The sequence below is a fragment of the Eschrichtius robustus genome, chromosome 5, assembly GCF_028021215.1.
Source record: "Eschrichtius robustus isolate mEscRob2 chromosome 5, mEscRob2.pri, whole genome shotgun sequence".
Taxonomy (NCBI): Eukaryota; Metazoa; Chordata; class Mammalia; order Artiodactyla; family Eschrichtiidae; genus Eschrichtius; species Eschrichtius robustus.
Window position 1 is genome coordinate 32,805,478 of NC_090828.1, and position 21,471 is coordinate 32,826,948.

Genomic DNA, 21,471 nt, shown 5'->3' on the forward strand with positions numbered 1-21,471 from the left:
ACGTTACCCTCCAATGGGGGCCTGGGAGCAGGTGTGGGGAGGGCTGGGGTCCAGCCAGCAGTTTGCTCTGCAGCATTTTGAGGCAGGGCAAGGAAGAAGTCATCTCTGCTTTGGGCTGGCCACACCACAGCATGTTCACCAGGTAACTGGGCGGGGCTCCTCTGCCTAGCCCTGATCCAGGTAAACAACATTGTCCCAGCATGGAGACTTCAATCCCTTGGGGGTGGGGTGGGGGGAGACTGACTTCATCCCCAGCTAAGACCCCATATTTTCATTTTGCACTGGGCATACAAATTATGTAGTTGGCCCTGATTGTGCCTCTTACAATAAAAATAAGCCCCCAAACCGTTATAAACATCATAGCATGTCCCATCATAGATGGGACATCTCTTTCAAGTGTTTGTTTTTAGGAGACTATTATCCTATTTCTCCCAGTTATCAATAGCATAGTATAGTAATTTAGGCAATTCTTTTTGCTTGGGGGCCTTTCCTTGGTTTTAAATTCATCCTTTAGAGAATAATATGAAACCAAAAGGAAATCATATTCTGAACAAGTTTGCGGAAAAAAAATTGTGCTAGCCTGGGCAAATTCTCACATAAAATAAGTTCTCTCAGCTTTCATTTCCCCCTTTTATAAGGCTATTGGATTAGAACATATCCGTGGAGTCTCTTAAATGTAACATAGTTTTACAAAGTCTATTAAGACTAAAGTAAATTCAAAGCTAGCACATTAGTAGATCATACTTCTAATCTCAATTTAATTAATTATCTTCAGGGGTTCTTAAATTGCAAAAAAAAATTATTATTATTATTTTTTACTATACCACAGAAGAACTAAATTATAAAACACAAACAAACATAGCTCTTTAGCAAGCATCTCAAAATCTCAGGCAGCCATGTTAAGAGTTCTCAAAGTCAAGTCATAGTTACCAGAAGGTACCAGTGACTACCCCCTTATTCTACTGCTTAATAAATTCGTATTTCCAGAATTGAGGATGAGAATTCCTTCCTCCTAAACTTTGGGTGTCCAAAATCCTAGTACTCTTCTCCTGGCCCCTGACATGCAAAAGAGAGACTGATAGACAAGTGTATCTGAAGTGAGGTAAAAGTAAGTGAAGAGGTCTGATAATGGTATCTCTCTAGGATTGCTGGATTGGAGTTCAGGCCAGAAGGAGTCTCTGGGATGTCTCTGTGCACATGGCTGGCCATTATAGAGCTGTCTCTTGTGGTTCTGAGTCAACCCATACTATGGCTTAGATTTAGATGATCCCAAGGAGACTGGATCAGTTTGGGGGCTATCCAAGAGATTTAGTCCAAAATTTCCCAAACCTCCTAGGGCCCTCCTACAAATCCTCTAAATATGAAAAAAACAGAAACTCAGAACAGACTCATGGTTCTATTTCAATCCAGAATTTCATTGTGGGTTTGAAGCCAGATCAATCTCTGATCGTGGAGAGAACAAGATGACATTTACCTTGGTGGGATCACCATGCTACAGAACTGCTCTGATGCTTGATTTGCATTTCTCAAAATTATATAATTCCCACAGGGCACCATCTAGATAGAAATACACCACAGTGCCCAATTCTTGTGATTAAACCCTGTATAGAGAAAGATGAAAACCTCAGAGACAGACATAAATTTATACACACATTAAGAAAGGTTGTCATGGCAACTTCGCTTGAAGATATGTATTTTTAAATCTAAGTAAATTTAACATTCAAAACACATTTGCATCTCCCTCAAAGGCTCTGTATCAAGAATATTAAACAACTTTTTTCCAATTCCCTTTGAATCTACACTTCCTTGAAAGCTTAACAAAATCCTATGAATATAATAACAGCACTGACTTAAGCACCTATCTTTGGAAGGCTATGAGAAAATCCAAAATGAAAGCCAAATAATGTTACTCTTCTACTCCCAGAGGCCCTAGATCGCCCCCTCCAAAATTTTAAATTGTGAGCAGGCTATGCCATATAATCTCTACAAGGTCCTTTTAAGCTCTAAAAATCAATTATCTATTAGCTGCTGACCTTGCAACACAGCAACAAATCATGAAAGATGAACACACCTAGTGCTGCAGTATAATTGAACAATTCATACAAATGACTATAATCAATATTGCTCTTTAACCTAGTCAAACCAATTCCTAGCTTTGTTTCTTCTCACTCTGAACAATCTCCAGTATTTCTATTCAGCATCAGTGTTGACAGTTTTCCTTGAGAAGATATGTAGTTTAATTCTCTTGCTCATAAACTAAAAGTAACTAAAAGAATGGTTTGACTCCCAACGGTTCCTTGTGCTTCTTCCGCCTCTACAGCCTGTAACTGAAGCCTTCTGTTCTTTGTCATGTAGTCAACTACAAGTTCCTTCCTTTGCCCCTTTCAGCCACTAACCTAAAGGGTCCTTGAGTTGCTTCCAAACCCAGGACCTAGAGAGCTCAAGTGCTAGAAAGTTAAGCTTTGGCACATGAGACTCTGGGGTTCTTCCTCCTGGGGTGAAGCACAGAAGAGAGAAAACACAGTAAATTCCATGTCTGTCTGGCTCAGCGCTATATCCCCAGCACCTGGAATAAGATCTGACACACATTAAGTGACCAATAAAAAAGTGTTGCCTAACTAAATGGGTCACATTTCTTTGGACAGAAATGGAAGTCAGGAGAAGGACAGAGTCAGGAGAGTAAGAGGGCTCTGTCCTCTGACAGGGAAAAGAGGAGGAGGTGAGGGAGTGAGAGAACATGGAATTCAGGTGCCTTGGTTCTAATACGGTCACTCCTAGTCTGGAGAATCTCTGCACCATGCATAGGTTAAAGAACTACCTAAGACAGATGTTCCTTTAGACTCCTTTTGTCTGTAGATCATTTTGGACACAACATCTATAGATCTATTGAACACTACATCTCCATGAAACACTGGTTTTTCAGGATAATAGGTATAACTTGAAAAAGGGGTACCTTCATCAAATACATTTGGAACACTCAGTGTTACACCAAGTTAAAATATCTACATTTACGCCAAGTTAAAATAGGTTTCCTGACAGTAGAACTTCTCAGCTCTTCCAATATATTAATACGCATTCTGAGAAAGAATATATGTATATAAACTGAGAATGAATACGATCAAGGAAACTTTTTCTCAGAGTATCTCATAGGATAGGGTACCATGAGACACACTTTGGGAAATAATGCTGTTGCTAACCTAATAAAAAAACTCTGATCCTTAAACATTTCCTAGTTTTAATGATGATCTAGTGATAAGACATAGAAGGAACAAAGGACTACTTGCTTACCAACTATTTTGGTTGATATTTTGTAGAACTATAGGCTATTATAAACCTATGTTCACACCTAATACAGGCATCACTGAAAGATGTCCATACAACATCTTCTTAAATACTTCCAGCAATGGGGTACTTAGCATATCACAAAGTGCTATTAGCATTAGAGGTAGTTTGGCTATCTGGAAATCTTCTTCAACTATTAAGTAACTTCAATAATCTCCTTTATTCTATATACAGAGAAAACCTCAATGAAGATTTCATTCATTTATTCAAAAATATTTACTGATTGCCTTTTTGGAGACAGGCACGTTACAACTTTATCTATGATATAGCTACAAAGTAAGTTTCATTCACTACTATCATGTGTTAAAAATTAAAACAAGAATTTGCAAGTATTTTAGATGTATATAAATGTAGATTTTTTTAAAAACTACCGAACAGGATTATTTGTGACTTATTTGCTCCTGGCAGTTTATCCATGCTATAACAAGATCCATTCCCAATCTGTAGAAAGACAGCCACCAAACTGTAAACTGACTGAATGGGAAGCCAACTGGAAGAAGGAATGTCATTTCCTGCCTTTTGTTTACTGTCTGGATATTTTACAAAATGGCTCCCAGCTCAAATTTTACAATTATCCATTCACTCAGTGTCATAAAATTCTATAAATCAAACATGAAATTGATTTCTATTGTAATTTTAAAGTCTACTCCCACCCCAAAATAAGACCTTACAAAATTGAAGTAACATAAGAAAATGTCTGAAATGAATTAAATGAAAAGTAGACCAAATTGTTCTGATTGCAATAGGTAAAAATATACGTATGTGGGAACAGGAAAAAATTTAAACAGTTGTACAAGTGGCAGTTGAGTTGGCAGTATTTAGTTTCCTTTGAGATTTCTTTTAATACTGCTGTTACATTACTCTTTTAATCATTTTCTTTAGCTATTATGAACTGTACATCATTTGAAACTATTGCTTGGTTCTCTCTTAAGTAAGAACAAAAACCCCACTAAACCCCACTGAAGCTATTAAGATAATCTGAAGTTTAGATCTTTTACTGTTTCTTAGCTAGTATTTGCTGTCTTTATTTACAGTGTTTCTTCTAGCAGGAATGAAGAACTATTTTAGTTAGTCCTACCTGTACCTACTATTACTTTCTAAGGACTAAATGAGATGGGTATATAAAGAATTTGGTTTCTAACAAATGCTCATTCCAGTCCCTTGTTCTACTTTGGCAAGTTTCAGTCTCACTCCTTTTTATCAGTGCAGATCACTGACAACGCTCAAAGCAACACAGTATCCAGCCTTTTTGGCACGCTGATTTTCTGACTTCTGCAATAACAGCAACTGCTTTGTTGTCACTGCCTCCCTTCCCCCAACTCCTCCCCTTCTACCTTCATCATTGGTCTTAGGAACTTAGGAAACAGGCACAGGACTGGCTAAGAAGAAAAATTAGGTCGTTAGCATCAACTTGTTGACAATATAAAACCCCACCCTTGAAAATAGTGTCCATTTCTCTCGCAGCTATCTTCTCACAGCTACTAAATGACTCCTTGATTCTACCGGCCATGTCTTCACTTTTACACACTCAGTAGAATTATGTTTTTTTAAGCAGTTTTCAATGTGTCAACATAACCGCATGTGAAAAAAAGGTACATTTTATAAAGGGTAACAGTACTTTTTATGGGTCTGGAGAAAAAAATAAACATGTCTTCAGGGAAGAATTTTAATCTGTTTCCTCCAGAGTCCAAAAACAACAACAAAGATTCTTAAAATGTCCTCTTAAAAGATGAAATGCTATCCTAATTTGAACTTAATTATATTGAAGATTTTTCTTAGGATAATGGAGTAATTTCATTTCTTAAATGCTCATTGTAACACCTAGATTATGCTATGACTTTAGCAACTTGGTTCTACTAATATATAACTGTTTTGATAGAACAGATGGAGAAGTAAGGCCATTTTTAAAGTTGAAAAGAATAACAATATTTGAGAAGGGAAAGAGGCAGAGAAAAAGATTGACAAGTCTGTGCTTACATTCTGAGTGAGAAGAATAGTAATGTTCCAGCTGTGGAAAACACTACTGGTTCATAACATATTAAATGAAGAGAACATTGTGTATAATATGTCTGTAAAAATTACATGTGGATTAAAAAGTAGAAGGATCCACCTCAGAAGCTTAACACTGGTTAAGTTCAAATAGTGGTGATGGAGTTTCCTATTTTTGTGCTTCTATGTTTCCTAGATTTTTCTACAATAAACCCATATAATTTTCCAATAAAAAATAGAGCATTTTGTCTTTAAAATACAAACTATTTTAATATAAAGAAAACAAATAAATTTTGATATTAAGTCTATAAATAAGATAGAATCTATTTATATCAAAAAATGAAACTGCACATTTGTGGGCCAAACAGCATGTGAGTTTTTCATTTTTCCCAAACATATGCACAGAATTAATTCTGTTTTGAATTTTATTAGCACAAAGTGTGGAAGAGCCCTTTCATTCCATAAAAATGTGTTGTGTTGATGTTTTTAACAATAAACTTCTGAACTATCGAAAAGAATATAGATCAAAATCAGTGAAGAAATAGTTTTTAAAAAGCCAAAAAGCTATAAAACTTAAGAGTCCTGCTAGAGCCATGCTACGAGCCATCAGTAACACTGAGGCTACTAAAATTTAGGTCATTTGACAAATACAAAGGGCCACGTAAGAACAACAGTGAATGGATAACTTATTTTACATATGATTAACAGTATTTTTTATTTTTTAAAAATCCTCTAGAAAAATGACTTATTTTTAATGTTTCAAGTTATTTATGTAACTCTGGATAAAATATGCTTATTTACCTGATTCTTCTATGCTCTATTTTCCTCGATTCCATCATTATTATACATTGTCTCACTATTGGCAACATGCCAACACCCTGACTCCGGTTCAGTTACCCTGTTTTTGCCTTGATCATGGCTGATCAGGTCTCCCTTGCTTTAAAATTCCACTTAACCTCATCTGATTTTACTGACACTTGGTTTACATATCAACTGGCTACTCTAACCTTCCAGTGCCAGTTTCCAAACCAATTAAGGTACTTGGATAACAAAGGAAGATGCTCTTTATATGCAAAACCATAGAATATGATAGGTGACAGGGAATAAATGTAACAACATGCCTTTGTAGAAACATGATGCTAGGAACTAAGAATACATTTCACTTAAAAGTTTCAGAATTTAAATTATTCCATAAATTAAATGTTTTTGTCAGAAATAAAGGCTGCATCTAGTTACTTAGTTTCTATGTTTAACTACTTATTACTAGGTCTAAAATGTTAGCTATATAACCATAAACACAACATAAAATAACTCAATAACTAGGGTACATTCTTGAAACTAAAATTACAAGAGAAATTCAGCAGTGTCAAAAATAAGCCCATCTGCAAACATTTATCACTATTCTTCCTTTCCTCTCTATCAGCACTTGGCATATTTCCTTCATATCTCCTTTTATCTTAAAAAAAACATATTTTAAAAAAAGAATTCTTCAAGAACAGTGTAACCAAAGAAAGCAAACTAAAATACAATGCTGTCAATAAAAAAGCATTAAATATAAAACTTACCAGTACTAAAATGTAAATTTGAAAGATACTTATTTTTGAAAAATCCCCAATATTTCTTTGCTTACTAGTGAGACTATTTTTCTAAAAGTTCATTAGCTGTTTCCCCTTATAAAAGCTGTTTTGTCCATTTATCTACTGTATGTTTTCTTACCAATTTGTATGAGCTCTTTATATGTAATATGGATATTATCCCTTTCTGTCATATATTTTGCAAATATTTTCACCCATCTTTGTTTTCTTTCTTTTAAATTTGGTTTCAGTTTTTAGTTAATGCTCTCTCATTTCTTATGGTTAGGATATGACATAATAATAAATAAATTCAGGAATTTATTTTTTCCACAAATGATGATTAATGGAGTAATATAGTGCTACTACAATTTCCAGCAAAAAAAGGACAGAAAAGCCTCACGCTTAGTTTGCTACTTAGGAAGGACACCACTTCAAAACACATTCAGAACTAACTGTATTATTTTCCAAATGATTCAGAACTGTTCAAAATGACGAGCAATGTATAAGTCATGAAATAAACACTGTTGTCTGGGAAGGCATACAAGCAAATACAAGGTATGTTATTCACTGAATTACTCAAACCTAATAACAATGATTAAACACAAACTAATTTATACTCAGAAAATAAAAATATTAATCTAATAAATAAAATTATATAAAGTCCTTTTTTTCTTTTCCTTTTTATGTAAAGTCCCCTTTAAGAGGATTTACTGAAAGTGTGAATATGAGTTATTTTTCTCTTTTATGAATATTTTAAAAATACTATTGTGAAAAATAATTTCTCTTCAAGAATATTAATTTTAGAGCTCAAACTAAGGCTAAGAACATGAAAACAATGACATAGAAACTGATAAAACAAAAGTTAAAAGTAGAAGTCCTCCCATTAAAATTATCACTATATTGATGCAATAAGTATAAAAGTATATGATGCATTAAGAAACTGATATACAAAAATTCAAATTCACATGATGAAGTACTAATAGGTGTTTATATTATACAATGATGCTTGGCTTATAAAAGGATTCAATACATATTTTCTAAACGGTCATTTCCCTCAACAAAGTTAAGTGTACACAATTTTAATATCTCTTTGAGACAGTGATCCAAGCTTCCTCCTTGGATGATGTTACCAGTTCATACTTAGTTTCAATAACTTGTCCCTCCACAGAAAGTAGGTGCAGTCTCCTCACCAGTACACTCAAAAGTACTGTGGTCACCATATATGCAAACCTAGTCAGGAAGAAAGTCAACTGGTTACTAAAGATTAACAACTATACTTTAACTATATAGATTGTTCATTCTCATCAACAGTGATAAACAAAATTATAAGTACAAAGTCTAGCATCTTTCCTTTCCTTTTCGTTTCTCTATCATCTCACCTCAGCTCTGGGCATTCCTGTGTGCCTGAGAACCCAAGCAAGGAGAAAGTCTTCCTTACCGATTCATCATCAAACCGCTCTGGATCAAACCTAAAAAGAAGATTTGGGCCTGATCACAACAGAGCTCCACTGGCATGGTACATATTTACACTATAAGAACACGGGTATGTTATGTAATAAAGTTTTAAAACTACTTAAGATAGAAACTGCTGTCACATTATATTTAAATTTGACCTTTTATGTTCCCAAACTATTGAACATATATTACATCTCTTTTTGCTTAACTTTATTACTTCTATTTGATTTATTTATTTATGTATTTATTTATTTTTTGGCTACACTGGGTCTTCGTTGCTGTGAGCAGGCCTTCTCTAGTTGCAGTGAGCGAGGGCTACTCTTCATTGTGGTGCGCAAGCTTCTCATTGCGGTGGCTTCTCTTGTTGCAAAGCATGGGCTCTAGGCGCGCGGGCTTTAGTAGTGGCAGCACGCAGGCTCAGTAGTTGTGGCTCGCGGGCTCTAGAGCGCAGGCTCAGTAGTTGTGCACGGGCTTAGTTGCTCTGCGGCATGTGGGATCTTCCCGGACCAGGGATCGAACCCGTGTCCCCTGCATTGGCAGGCAGATTCTTAACCATTGCACCACCAGGGAAGCCCCTACTTCTAAACAATAGATGCAAAATACATTTCTCTAGAATCATCGAGGAATGAAACTGTAACATGCAACTATATCATTTATGAGATTTAAGGATAAATCATACAAAATCACATAATGAATATTTACATTTAAGAGTGTTCAAAATATGTTACATGAGACCATCGGATCAATATGCGAGGCATTTTACATTGCCTCTTAAGTCAAATTTTAGTTCTTAAGATTGTAGACACCAGACTAAAAATTCTATTCATCAATTACATGAGACCCAGACTTATTAATAAGTGAGGGAAATGAAGAGGCTAAGAAGGATCTTTTATTGTACAGACGTTTACTCTGCAAAAAGTCAATGGGAGTTGGGCTTCGTGGTGGCGCAGTGGTTGAGAGTCTGCCTGCCAATGCAGGGGACACGGGTTCGAGCCCTGGTCTGGGAAGATCCCACATGCCTCAGAGCAACTAGGCCCGTGAGCCACAATTACTGAGCCTGAGCGTCTGGAGCCTGTGCTCCGCAACAAGAGAGGCCGCGATAGTGAGAGGCCTGCGCACCGCGATGAAGAGTGGCCCCCAATTGCCGCAACTAGACAAAGCCCTCACACAGAAACGAAGACCCAACACAGCCATAAATAAATAAATAAATAAATCCCATTAAAAAAAAAAAAAAAAAAGTCAATGGGAGCAATTATACTCTAATAAAGATGTTTTAAAAAAAAAGTCAATGGGGAAATATATATATTAAACGAAAACAACCCACCCACAAAGGAGCATAAAAATTCCCCTCAAAAACAAGTGTTTTTAAAAGATCTAAACTCTGAGGGAAAAAAAAGGAATCTTGCTTTCACTGTCCTTTTTAAAAAGTGTAAATTACCTTTCACTTTTGGAATATACTATATTTACATTACAGTCCATATAAAAAACTGTATCAAATTTAATCAGCCTTTCCTTTTGTAAACTATCTTGAAAATTGAGACCCTAAATGTTTACTTGAAGATACCTATGTTTCCAGATTAAAAGAGAATCAAACTTGATTTTTCCAACTACTTTTTTTAATCTTTATTTTATATTGGAGTATAGTTGATTTACAATGCTGTGTTCAATTCAAGTGTACAGCAAAGTGATTCAGTTATACATACACATATATCTATTTTTTTAGAATCTTTTCCCATATAGGTTATTACAGAATATTGACTAGAGTTCCCCGTGCCATACAGTAGGTTCTCGTTAATTATCTATTTTACATATAGTCTGTATATGTTAATCCCAACCTCCTAGTTTATCCCTCCACCCCGCAACTTTCCCCTTTAGTAACCCTAAGTTTGTTTTCTAAGTCTGTGAGTCTGTTTTTGTGTTGTAAAAAAGTTCATTTGTATCACTCTTTTAGATTCCACATATAAGTGATATCATATGATATTTATCTTTCTCTGTCTGACTTACTTTATTTAGTATGATAATCTCTAGGTCCTTTCATGTTGCTGCAAATGGCATTATTTCAGTCTTTTTTATGGCTGAGTAATACTACATTGTATATATGTACCACATCTTCTTTATCCATTCCTCTGTTGAGGGATACTTACCTTGCTTCCATGTCTTGGCTATTGTAAACAGTGCTACAATGAACACTGGGGTGTATGTATCTTTTCGAATTATGGTTTTCTCCGGATATATGCCCAGGAGTGGGATTGCTGGGTCATATGGCAACCCTATTTTTAGGTTTTAAGGAATCCCCATACTGTTCTTCATAGTGGCTGTACTAATTTACATTCCCATCAACAGTGTGGGAGGGCTCCTTTCTCTCCACACCTTCTCCAGCATTTATTGTTTGGAGACTTTTTGATGATGACCATTCTGACTGGTGTGAGGTAATACCTCATTGTAGTTTTGATTTGCATTTCTCTAATAATTAGCTATGTTGAGCATATTTTCAAGTGCTTTTTAGTCATCTTCACTAACAATGAAAGATCAGAAACAGAAATTAAGTAAACCATTCCATTTACCACTGCATCAAAAAGAATAAAATACCTTGGAATAAACCTACCTAAGGAGGCAAAAGACCTGCACTCCAAAACTATAAGATGCTGATGAAAGAAACTGAAGATGACACAAACAGATGGATATACCACATTCTTGGATTGAAAGAATCAATATTGTCAAAATGATTATACTACACTAGGTAATCTACAGATTCAATGCAATCCCTATCAAATTACCAATGGCATTTTTTGCAGATCTAGAACAAAAAAAATTTTAATTTGTATGGAAACACAAAAGACCCCAAATAGCCAAAGCGATCTTGAGAAAGAAAAATGGAGCTGGAGGAATCAGGCTCCCTGACCTCCGACTATAAAGCTACAGTAAGCAAAACAGTATGGTACTGGCACAAAGACAGACCTGGAGAGCAATGGAACAGGATAGAAAGCCCAGAAATAAACCTGAGCACCATTGGTCAATTAATCTATGACAAAGGAGGCAAGAATATACAACGGAGAAGACACAGTCTCTTCAACAAGTGGTGCTGGGAAAACTGGACAGCTACATTTAAAAAAATGAAATTAAAACCTTCTCTACCACCATACACAAAAATAAATTCAAAATGAATTAAAGACCTAAATGTAAAACCAGATACCATAAAAGAGGAAAACATAGGCAGAACACTCCTTGACATAAATCACAGCAATATCTTTTTGGCTCCACCTCCTAGAGTAATGAAAATTAAAAACAAAAACGAACAAATGGGACTTAGTTAAACTTAAAAGCTTTTGCAGAAAAAAAGAAACCATAAACAAAACGAAAAGACAACCCACAGAATGGAAGAAAATATTTGCAAATGATGTGACCGACAAGGGATTAACCTCCAAAATATATAAACAGCTCATGCAGCTCAATATCAAAAAAAGAAACAACCCAATAAAAAAATGGGCAGAAGATTTAAATAGACACTTCTCCAAAGAAGACATACAGACATCCAACTATTTTATGAAATACCTCACAATTTTAAGGATTAAAATTAAAATAAAAATGAAAAATAGATAATTTGGCCTCAAATGCTGAAGGATTTTTTAATCTAAAGTTTTTCAGCTTTACTGATTTATAACTGCAAAACTGTAATATATTTAAAGTGTACAATATGATGATTTGATTAGCATACACATTATGAAAGGATTCCCACCCTCAAGTTAATTAGCACAACCATCACATTACATGTTGTTACCATTTTGTGTTTGTGTGATAATAATACTTAATTTCTACTCTCTTACCAAATTTCAAATATACAATATAGTATTATCAACCATAATCACCATGTCATACGTTAGTTAGATCCTCAGACCTTTTTCATCTTATAACTGAAAGTCTGTACCCATTTGTCAACTGCTCCCTACTCCTCACCCCCCAACACTCCAGCTCCTGGCAACAACCATTCTACTCTCTGTTTCTATGTTGGAAGTTTTTTGTTTTTTTGTTTTTTCAGATTCCATATGTAAGTGATATCATGCAGTATTTGTCTGTCTCTGTCTGGCTCATTTCACTTACCATAATGCCCTCCAGGTTCATCCATGTTGTGCAAATAACAGGATTTCCCTCTTTTGTGAGGCTGAATAATATTCTATTGTATGTATATATACACTACATCTTCTTTATCCATTCACCCGTTGACAGACACACTTAGGTTGCTTCCATACTTGTGAATAATGCTACAATAAACATGGGTGTTCAGATATCTCTTTAAGAAATCATTTTGTCTCCTTTGGATATATACTCAGAAGTAGCACTGCTGGATCACATGGTAGTTCTATTTTTAAGTTGTTGAGAAATTCCATACTATTTTTCACAGTGGCTGCACCCATCTACATTCACACCAACAGTGTACAAGGGTTCTTTTTTTATCCATATCCTCTCCAACATTTGTTATTTCTTGTCTATTTGATAACAGACATCCTAACAGGTATAAGGTGATCTCTCATTGCAATTTTGATATGTATTTATCTGATTCGTGGTATTGAGCACCTTTTCATATACCTGTTGGACATTTCTATGTCTTCTTCGAAGAAAAAAAAAAAGTCTATTCAGGTTCTTTGACCATTTTTTTTTCTTTTGTCCACCATGCGTGGCTTGTGGGATCTTAGTTCCCTGACCAGGGACTGAACCCGCACCCTCAGCAGTGTAAGTGCAGAGTCCTAACCACTGGACCACCAGGGAATTCCCCTTTTGCCCATTTTTTAATTGGGTTGTTTCTTTTTTGCTATTGAGTTGTAGGAGTTCCTTATATATTTTGGGTATTAACTCCGTATCAGATATTTGCTTTGCAAATATTTTCTCCCATTCCATAGGTTGCCATTTCATTTATTTGGTGGTTTCCTCTGCTGTGCAGAAGCTCTTTAGTTTGACATAGTCCCATTTGATTAGTTTGACTTTTGTTGCCTTTGCTTTTGGTGCCAAATCCAAAAAAATCACTACCACGACCTGTGTTAAGGATCTTAGCACTATGTTTTCTTCTAGGAGTTTTAGGGTTTCAGGTCTTACGTTCAAGTCTTATTCCATTTTGAATTGATTTCTATGCATGCTGTAAGATAGGGATCCAGTTTCATTCTTTTGCATATGGATATCCAGTTTTCTGAGCACCAGTTATTGAAGAGACTAAACCTTTCTCCATTGCATATTCTTGCCTCCTTTGTTGGAAATTAGTTGACAACATATGCACGGGTTTATTTCTGGGCTCTCCATCTATGTATCTATATTTTTCTGATCTACATCTCTGTTTTTAGGGCACTACCATGTTGTTTGGTTACTAAAGCTTTGTAACATAGTTTGAAATCAGGAAGTGTGATTGCCTCCAGCTTTGTTCTTTTTTCTCAAGATTGCTTTGGCTATTCTGGGTCTTTAGTGGTTCTGTGAATTTAAGGATTGTTTATTCTATTTCTATAAAAATTGACATTGGGATTTGGACAGGGATTGTACTGAATCTGTAAATTGCTTTGTCTAGTAGGGACATTTTAACAATATTAATTCTTCCAATCCATGAACACAGATTATCTTTCCATTTATTTGCGTCTTCGTTTATTACTTTCATCAATATTTTGGTTTTCAGAGTACAGATCTTTCATCTACTTGACTGAATTTAATACTAAGTATCTTACTATTTTTGATGCTATTGTAAATGGGATTGTTGTCTTAACTTTTCTTTCTGATAATTTGTTGTCAGTGTATAGAAAAGCAACTGACTTTTTTATATTGGTTTTGAATCATGAAACTTTACTGAATTCATTTATTAATTCTAACAGTTTTTGGTGGAATCTTTAAGGTTATCTATGTATAATATCATGTCATCTCCAAGTAAAGGCAATTTTACTTCTACCTTTCTGATTTTATTTCCTTTTCTTTCCTAATTGCTCTGGCTAGGACTTCTAATATCATGTTGAATGAAAGTGGTGAGAGTGGGTATCCTTGTCTTGCTCCTGATCTTAAAGGAAGACCTTTCATCCTTTCACCCTTGAGTATGCTGTTAGCTATAGGCATATCATATATGGCCTTTATTATGTTGAAGCACATTCCTTCTATATCTAATTTGTTGAGTTTTTATCATGAAAAGATATTTAATTTTGGCAAAAGCTTTTTCTGTATCTACTGAGATGATCATACAGTTTTTATCCTTCATTTTGTTAATGTCATCTATCACACTGATTGATCTGCATATGTTGAACCATCCATCCTAGATTTACCCCAGGAGTAAAACCCACTTAATCATGGTGTATAATTCTTTTAATGTACTACTGATTTTGGTTTGCAAATATTTTGTTAAGATTTTTTCCATATATGTTCATTATGGATATTGGCCCATAGTTTTTTGTAGTGTCCTTTTCTGGTTTCCGTCAAGGGTAATACTGGCCTCATAAAATGAATTTGGAAATGTTCTCTTCTTTTCTATTTTTGGGAGGAGTTTAAAAAGGATTGGCATTAATTCTTCTGGAAGCGTTTGGTAGAATTTACCAAGGAAGCTATCTGGTCTTGGACTTTTCTCTGTTGAGAGGTTTTTGATTACTGATTCAATCTCCTTACTAATAACTGGTCTGTTGAGATTTTCTACTTTTTCATGATTCAGTCTTCTTGGTAGGTTTTATGTTTCTAGGAATATACCCATTTCTTCTACGTTACCTAATATGTTGGCATATGATTATTCACAGTAATTTCTTACGATCCTTAGTATTTATGTTCTCAGTTGTAATGTCTCCTCTACCATTTACAATTTTATTTATTTGAGCCCTCCCTTGTTTTTTCTTATTAAGTCTAGCTAAATATTTGTAAATTTTGTTTACCTTTTCAAAAAAACAGCTCTTAGTTTCACTGATCTTTTCTATTGTCTTTCTAGTTTCTATTTCATTTGTTTCCACTCTGATCTTTATTTTCTTTTACTAATTTTGGACTTTGTTGGGTTTTTTTTCTCCTAATTCCTTGAGGTGTGAAGTTAGGCTGTTTATTAGATATCTTTCTTTTTTCTTAACGTAGGTGTTTATTGCTATAATCTCCCCTCTTAGAACTGCTTTTGCTACATCCCATAAGTCTTGTTATACCATGTTTTCTTTTTCATTTGTCTCAAGATATTTTCTGATTCCCAATGGTTATTTCTTCTTTGACCCACTGGTTATTCAGAAGCATATTCAGTAGACTGTTTAATCTCCATTTTTTTTAATCCAACAAAAAACTCAATTACTCCCACCCAGGATTTTGAAACGTTTAATCAAAAAAGAATCTGGCATTTTAAAAGTTAGGTTTACAAGCTTGACACATTCTTAATATTAGCAATTTATCTATTTGTACGTTGTCTAACAAAATGAGGTCTATGAAGACATCAACAAGATATTTAAGAGTTCATTATAAGCTACAGTACCTTGCAAGTAAGTATGCAGTTTAACTGTAATAAACCACTATAAGCAAATTTAACTACATAAAAATATTAGTTAAATGCAATTCTATGGAAATACACATCATACTTACAGCTGTTTTTTAGTGAGATTCTTACTGCCTTCTTCCCCTTTGTGGTCAGAAAGATCTTTGATATGATTTCAAATTTCTTAAATTTATTAAGATTTGTTTTGTGGCCTAACATATGATATATCCTGTAGAATGTTCCATGTGCACATGAGAAGAATGAGTATTCTGCTTCTGTTGGATAGGATGTCCTAAATATGTCTGTTAGTTCCATCTGGTCTACATGTAGTTTAAGTCCGTGGTTTCCTTATTGATTTTCTGTCTAGGTGATATATCCACTGTTGAAAATGTGTATTGAAGTCCTTTTATTGCTATTTCTCCATTCAGATCTATTAATATTTGCTTTATTTAGGTGCTCCAAGTTGGGTGCATAAATATGTACAAGTGTTATATCCTCTTGATGAACTGACCCCTTTATCATTATATAATGATCTTCTTTGTTTCTTGTTACAGTTTATGGCTTAACATCTATTTTGTCTGATGTAAGTATAGCTAGCATTGCTTTATTTTGGTTTCCATATGCACAGAATAGCTTTTTCCATCCCTTCACTTTCAGTCTGTGTGTCTTTATAGCTGAAATGACTCTCTTATAGGCAGCATATAGTTGTGTCTTGTTATTTTATCCATTTGGTCACCCTGTGTATTTTGATTGGAAAATTTAGTCCATTTATGTTTAAAGAAACTATTAATAGGTATGGATGTACTAATGCCATTTGGTGAACTGTTTTCCAGCAGTTTTGTAGTTCCTTTGTTCCTTTCTTCCTTTGTGATTTCATGATTTTCTACAGTGGGATGCTTTGAGTCCTTTCTCTTTATACACTGTATATTTACTATAGGTTTTGCTTTGTGGTTACAAGGATGATTACATAAAATATATTACGATTATAACTGCCTATTTTAATCTGATAACAACTTAATTTCAAATTCATTGAAAAGCTCTACATTTTCACATTCTCCCCCAATAGTTTGTTTCTAATGTCACATTTTACATCTTTTTATACTGTGTATCATTAATAAATTATTGCAGTTTTAAACACTTTTGTATTTTAACCTTTATACTACAGTTATAAGTGATTTACCCACCACCATTACAATATTTGAGTATTCATATTAACTATATATTTACCTTTACCAATGAATTTTATATGTTTATATGTTTTATATGTTACTAATTAGCATCCTTTCATTTGAGCTTGAATAACTCCCTTTAACATTTCAGCTTTTGTTTGTCTAGGAGACTCTTTACCTCTCCTTCAATTCTGAAGGACAATTTTGCCAGGTAGTGTATTCTTGATTGGCAATTTTTTTCTTTCAGCACTCTGAATATATCAGCCCACTCCCTTCTGGCCTGCAAGGTTTCTGTTGAAAAATCTGCTGAGCATCTTATGTGGGTTCCCTTGTACATAACATGTTGCTTTTCTCTTGCGTCTTTTAAAATTCCCTCTTTGTCTTTAACGTCTGACAATTTAATTATGATATATGTCAGTGTGTGTCTCTTTAGAGTCATCTTTTTTGGTACTCTTCAGGCTTCCTGGATCTGGATGTCTGTTTCTTTTCCCAGGTAGGGAAGTTTTCAGCGATTATTTCTTTGAATATACTTTCTTTGTCCCTTTCTCTCTCTCTTCTCCTTCTTGGACATCTATAATGTGTATATTGGACTACCTGATGATATCCCATAAGTCCCTTAAGCTATCTTCACTCTTTTTCATTTTTCTTTTGCTCCTCTGATGAATTCCACTGCCCTGCCTTTAAATCTGCTGATCCTGTCTTCCGCTTCATCTAATCTGCTGTTAAACCCCTGTAATGAATTTTTCAATTCAGTTGCTGTATTCTTAAGCTCTGTGATTTCTGTTTGGTACATTTTTATATTTTCTATCTCTTCACTGAAATTATCATTTTGTTCATGCATTGCTCTCCTGACCTTCGTGAGCAATCTTTATGACTATTATATTGAATTCTTTCATTAGGTACATCACTTATCTCCATTTCATTAAGATCAGTTTCTGGAAATTTATCTTGCTCTTTTGTTTGGAACATAGTCCCCTGTTTCTACATTTTCCATGACTCCTTGTGTTGGTTTCTTTATATCAGATAAAACATTCTTCTACTTTATAATGCACTGTGAAAACTTTGAAAAAATGTCATTACTGGGCACCTTGGAACTGAGCACTTGTACAGGATGGAACATCTGTCAGCAGATCTCAGAAAACCGGAAGCAAAGATTTTTCTTAGGTTTAAGGTTCGTAGGCCTGGTATTGTTCCTCAGAAGGCATTTCATAAGCCTCACTGTCAGGATCCAAGGGCATATCTTCCAGAATTCCTTCCTGGGGGGCTCCTTCTTCACTCGGGCTAATATGAAGGAGTCAGCAGGGCTGCACTTCTTTCTGGAGGTTCTAGAGTAGATATCATTTCCTTGTGTGTTCTAGCTTCCTATGTTTGCCCACACTCCTTGGCATATGGCTTTTCACAGAAAGCCAGCAATGGCTTTTCCAGTCTTTCTCCAGTGTCATCACTTTACAGCAGACTATTTTATCTAATAAAATAGACTGCTGTCACAGTCTTGTGTAGGAGATGAAGCTCATTAATTAGCCCAGCCTGACTTCCTGGTTGCCTCTTAAACCTCTGTGATTACCCAACCCGCTGTCTTTGTTCACAGTTGCTCCCAGTAGTTGAGGGTATGTCATCATCTGTCAGTGTCCAAAAGGAGAGGATCACAGTCAGCACCTATACACAGACTGATTAGAAGATGGACTGCCAGAAAACAGGTAAGGATGCATGTAGTCAAACTGCTTCCAAGGAGAAACTGGGAGATGGACATTTTTATCTGCTCCCTCTGTGCTGATCCGGGGTGTACAGCCATAGGGGGTGTTCCTGCACCCATTTAAAAACTGTTTGTTTCTTTACTATAATCTTGTGGAACTTGTAAATGCAAGTCCCATAAGCTATCACAGCTGGGTGATGGGGGCCTGTCCCCTGGGTGGCAGATATAAAAGCTGGACTGCTAGATGTGTGGACAAGCTCCTTCCTCGGAGATACTTGCAAGCTGGATTTATTGTTGGAGTAAAGTGGGGGGGAGAAGGTGAGGAAAGTACCCATCAGCTCTTCTGGGGTCCGGAAGATCACAGTCAACACCTAGATGGTGGTAATTAGAAGCCAGACCCTCAGCCAACAGCTTGTGAGGTATGTAGTCAAACTCCTTCCAGAGAAAGACTGGGAGATGGGCATTTTTGCCTGCTCCCTCTGCACTGAAAGGTGGGGGCTAACCACAAATACCTCCATGCCTATTAACATATGCTTCTTTGTTGCTATAGTCCCGTAGGACCTATGGATGCAAGATGTACTATCAGAGCTATGAGATTTAGGGCATATCCCTCCCTCGCATGGCAGCCATAAAAGTTGGGACACTAGATGTCTGTGCAAGGGAGATGCTGGCGACTTGGTTTTATTGTTGGAGTGAACCAGAAGGAGAAGGTTGGGGGTGTGTCCACTGACTCCCCCAGGCTCCAGGGAGGATCACAGCCAGTATACCCAGACGCATGCCAATTAGAAGCTGGACCTTCAGGCAGCAGCTTGTAAAGTATGTAGTCAACCTCCTTCAGAGAAAGACTGGGAGACAGGCATTTTTTCCTGTTCCCTCTATGCTGAGCCCTATGGGGACAGCCATGATGAATGCTTGTGCTCACACTATGCTCCCATTAAGAACTGCTTCTTTGTTTGCTACAGTCCTGTGGGACTCATGAATGCAAGCCCAGATGGCTTTCGGAGGTAGATGTTTTAGGAGCCCACTCCTCAGGTGGGAGTCTTTAAAGCCAGAGCACTAAATGTGTGGTCCAAAGCCTTCAATCCTCAGGGAGAAGCTGGGACTTGGGGGTTCCCTCCTGACTGTATGGCACTGGGCTGGGGGTGGGGTTTATGGCAAGAATGTGTCTCAGTCTTTCCTACCGGTTTCAGTGTGGGTATTTTCTCATTTGCCCAATGTGGAGGAGTCACTTAGCTAGCTCCTGGATTTTTCTCAGAGGGAATTGCTCCATGTGTAGCTGTACATTCAATGCATCTGTGTGAGGAAGGAAATTCAGAAGCCTGCTATGTCACTATCTTGGTCCCAGTCCATACTGAGGTTTTGAATGTTTGTCTTCATTCTTTTTTTTTTTTTAATTTTATTTATCTATTTTTGGCTGCATTGGGTCTTTGTTGCTGCACGCGGGCTTTCTCTACTTGCAGCGAGTGGCAGCTACTCTCCGTTGCAGTGTGCGGGCTTCTCATTGCAGTGGCTTCTCTTGTTGCGGAGCATGGGCTCTAGGCACGCAGGCTTCATAGTTGCAGCACGTGGCTTCAGTAGTTGTGGCTCGCGGGCTCTAGAGCACAGGCTCAGTAGTTGTGGCAAACAGGCTTAGTTGCTCCATGGCATGTGGGATCTTCCTGGACCAGGGATCGAACCCATGTCCCCTGCATTGGCAGGCGGATTCTTAACCACTGCGCCACCAGGGAAGTCCTGTCTTCATTCTTTTCAGTTGAGAATTCTATTTCAGTCTGGTTTTTTAAAATTGATAATATTTCATTATTTGGTATAGAGTAATATTTACATTATGATCCATTTAAATCATAGAATTTGACCCAGGGTTTTTCTTCCTCTGAGACACTGCCAATACAATAACAGTAATAATGTATTTCCATGTATTTATTTCTGTAAATAAATCATATCTAGACATTTTTCTATAGGGAGAATAAGGTAATGTCAGCTACTCACTCAAAAAAAAACTTATAAAAACCACAATGAAATATCACCACATACCTCCTAGAACAATTAAAATAAAAAATAGTGACAATAGTTAATGCTATTGAGGCTGCAGAGAGGCTGAATCTCTCAAAACACTGCTGCTAAGAATCTGAGAAAAATAGCCTGGCAGTTTCTTGCAAAATTAAGTATGCACTAACCACATAACCCAGCAATCGTACTCTTGGGCATTTATCCTAAAAAATGAAACCCTATGTTCACACAAAACTTGTACACAGATGTTTATAACAGCTTTATTCTTAAAAGCAAAATACTGCAAACAAACCAAATGTCCTTCAGTGGGTTAAAGTTGAACAAACCCTGCACATCCATACGATAGAATACTACTCAGCCGTAAAAAGATATGCAACATCCTTTGTTGACCTCAAGAGCATTAAATATAGTGAAAAAAGTCAACCTCTTCATCTTCCTCTGTGTGACACATATTTAAACTGTAATTAATTAATTATCTCTACAGGGTCTATCTCAGTCTATGAACATTTTTGCTACTGTGAATTAGTCTCTCAAGGATCCTCTCAAGGTGCTGACACAAATCAATCTCTGGACTTTTCACAAGGGATGGGTGATGAGCTGCACAACCTAAGAGAGCTTTTCCTTGGTATACAACATTATTAATAATATTTCTTAAGTTTGACTGCATTTGATTCGTAAAAATGATTTCCACACTTTAGCATATATTCCTTTCAGTATTTTCAATCTGTAATCTAGATTCTCTGAGTGCTTTGAGGATAGGAATAGTGTCAAAAGTTCCAGCAAAGTTCTTAT

General features: G+C 36.0%; 1 protein-coding gene across 1 annotated transcript in view; it reads right to left on the bottom strand.

Annotated features, from left to right (window-relative positions):
* Positions 1–5,683: 5,683 nt before the first annotated feature.
* Positions 5,684–21,471, bottom strand: part of CYP20A1 (cytochrome P450 family 20 subfamily A member 1) — a 66,515-nt gene continuing 50,727 nt past the window's right edge. The window contains exons 12-13 of the mRNA XM_068544629.1: positions 8,285–8,374; positions 5,684–8,135 (exon numbers count right to left, since the gene is read on the bottom strand). Of these exons, the coding sequence (XP_068400730.1) occupies positions 7,985–8,135; positions 8,285–8,374 (241 nt within the window). The 3' untranslated portion in view covers positions 5,684–7,984. The remainder of the gene's footprint in view (positions 8,136–8,284; positions 8,375–21,471) is intronic.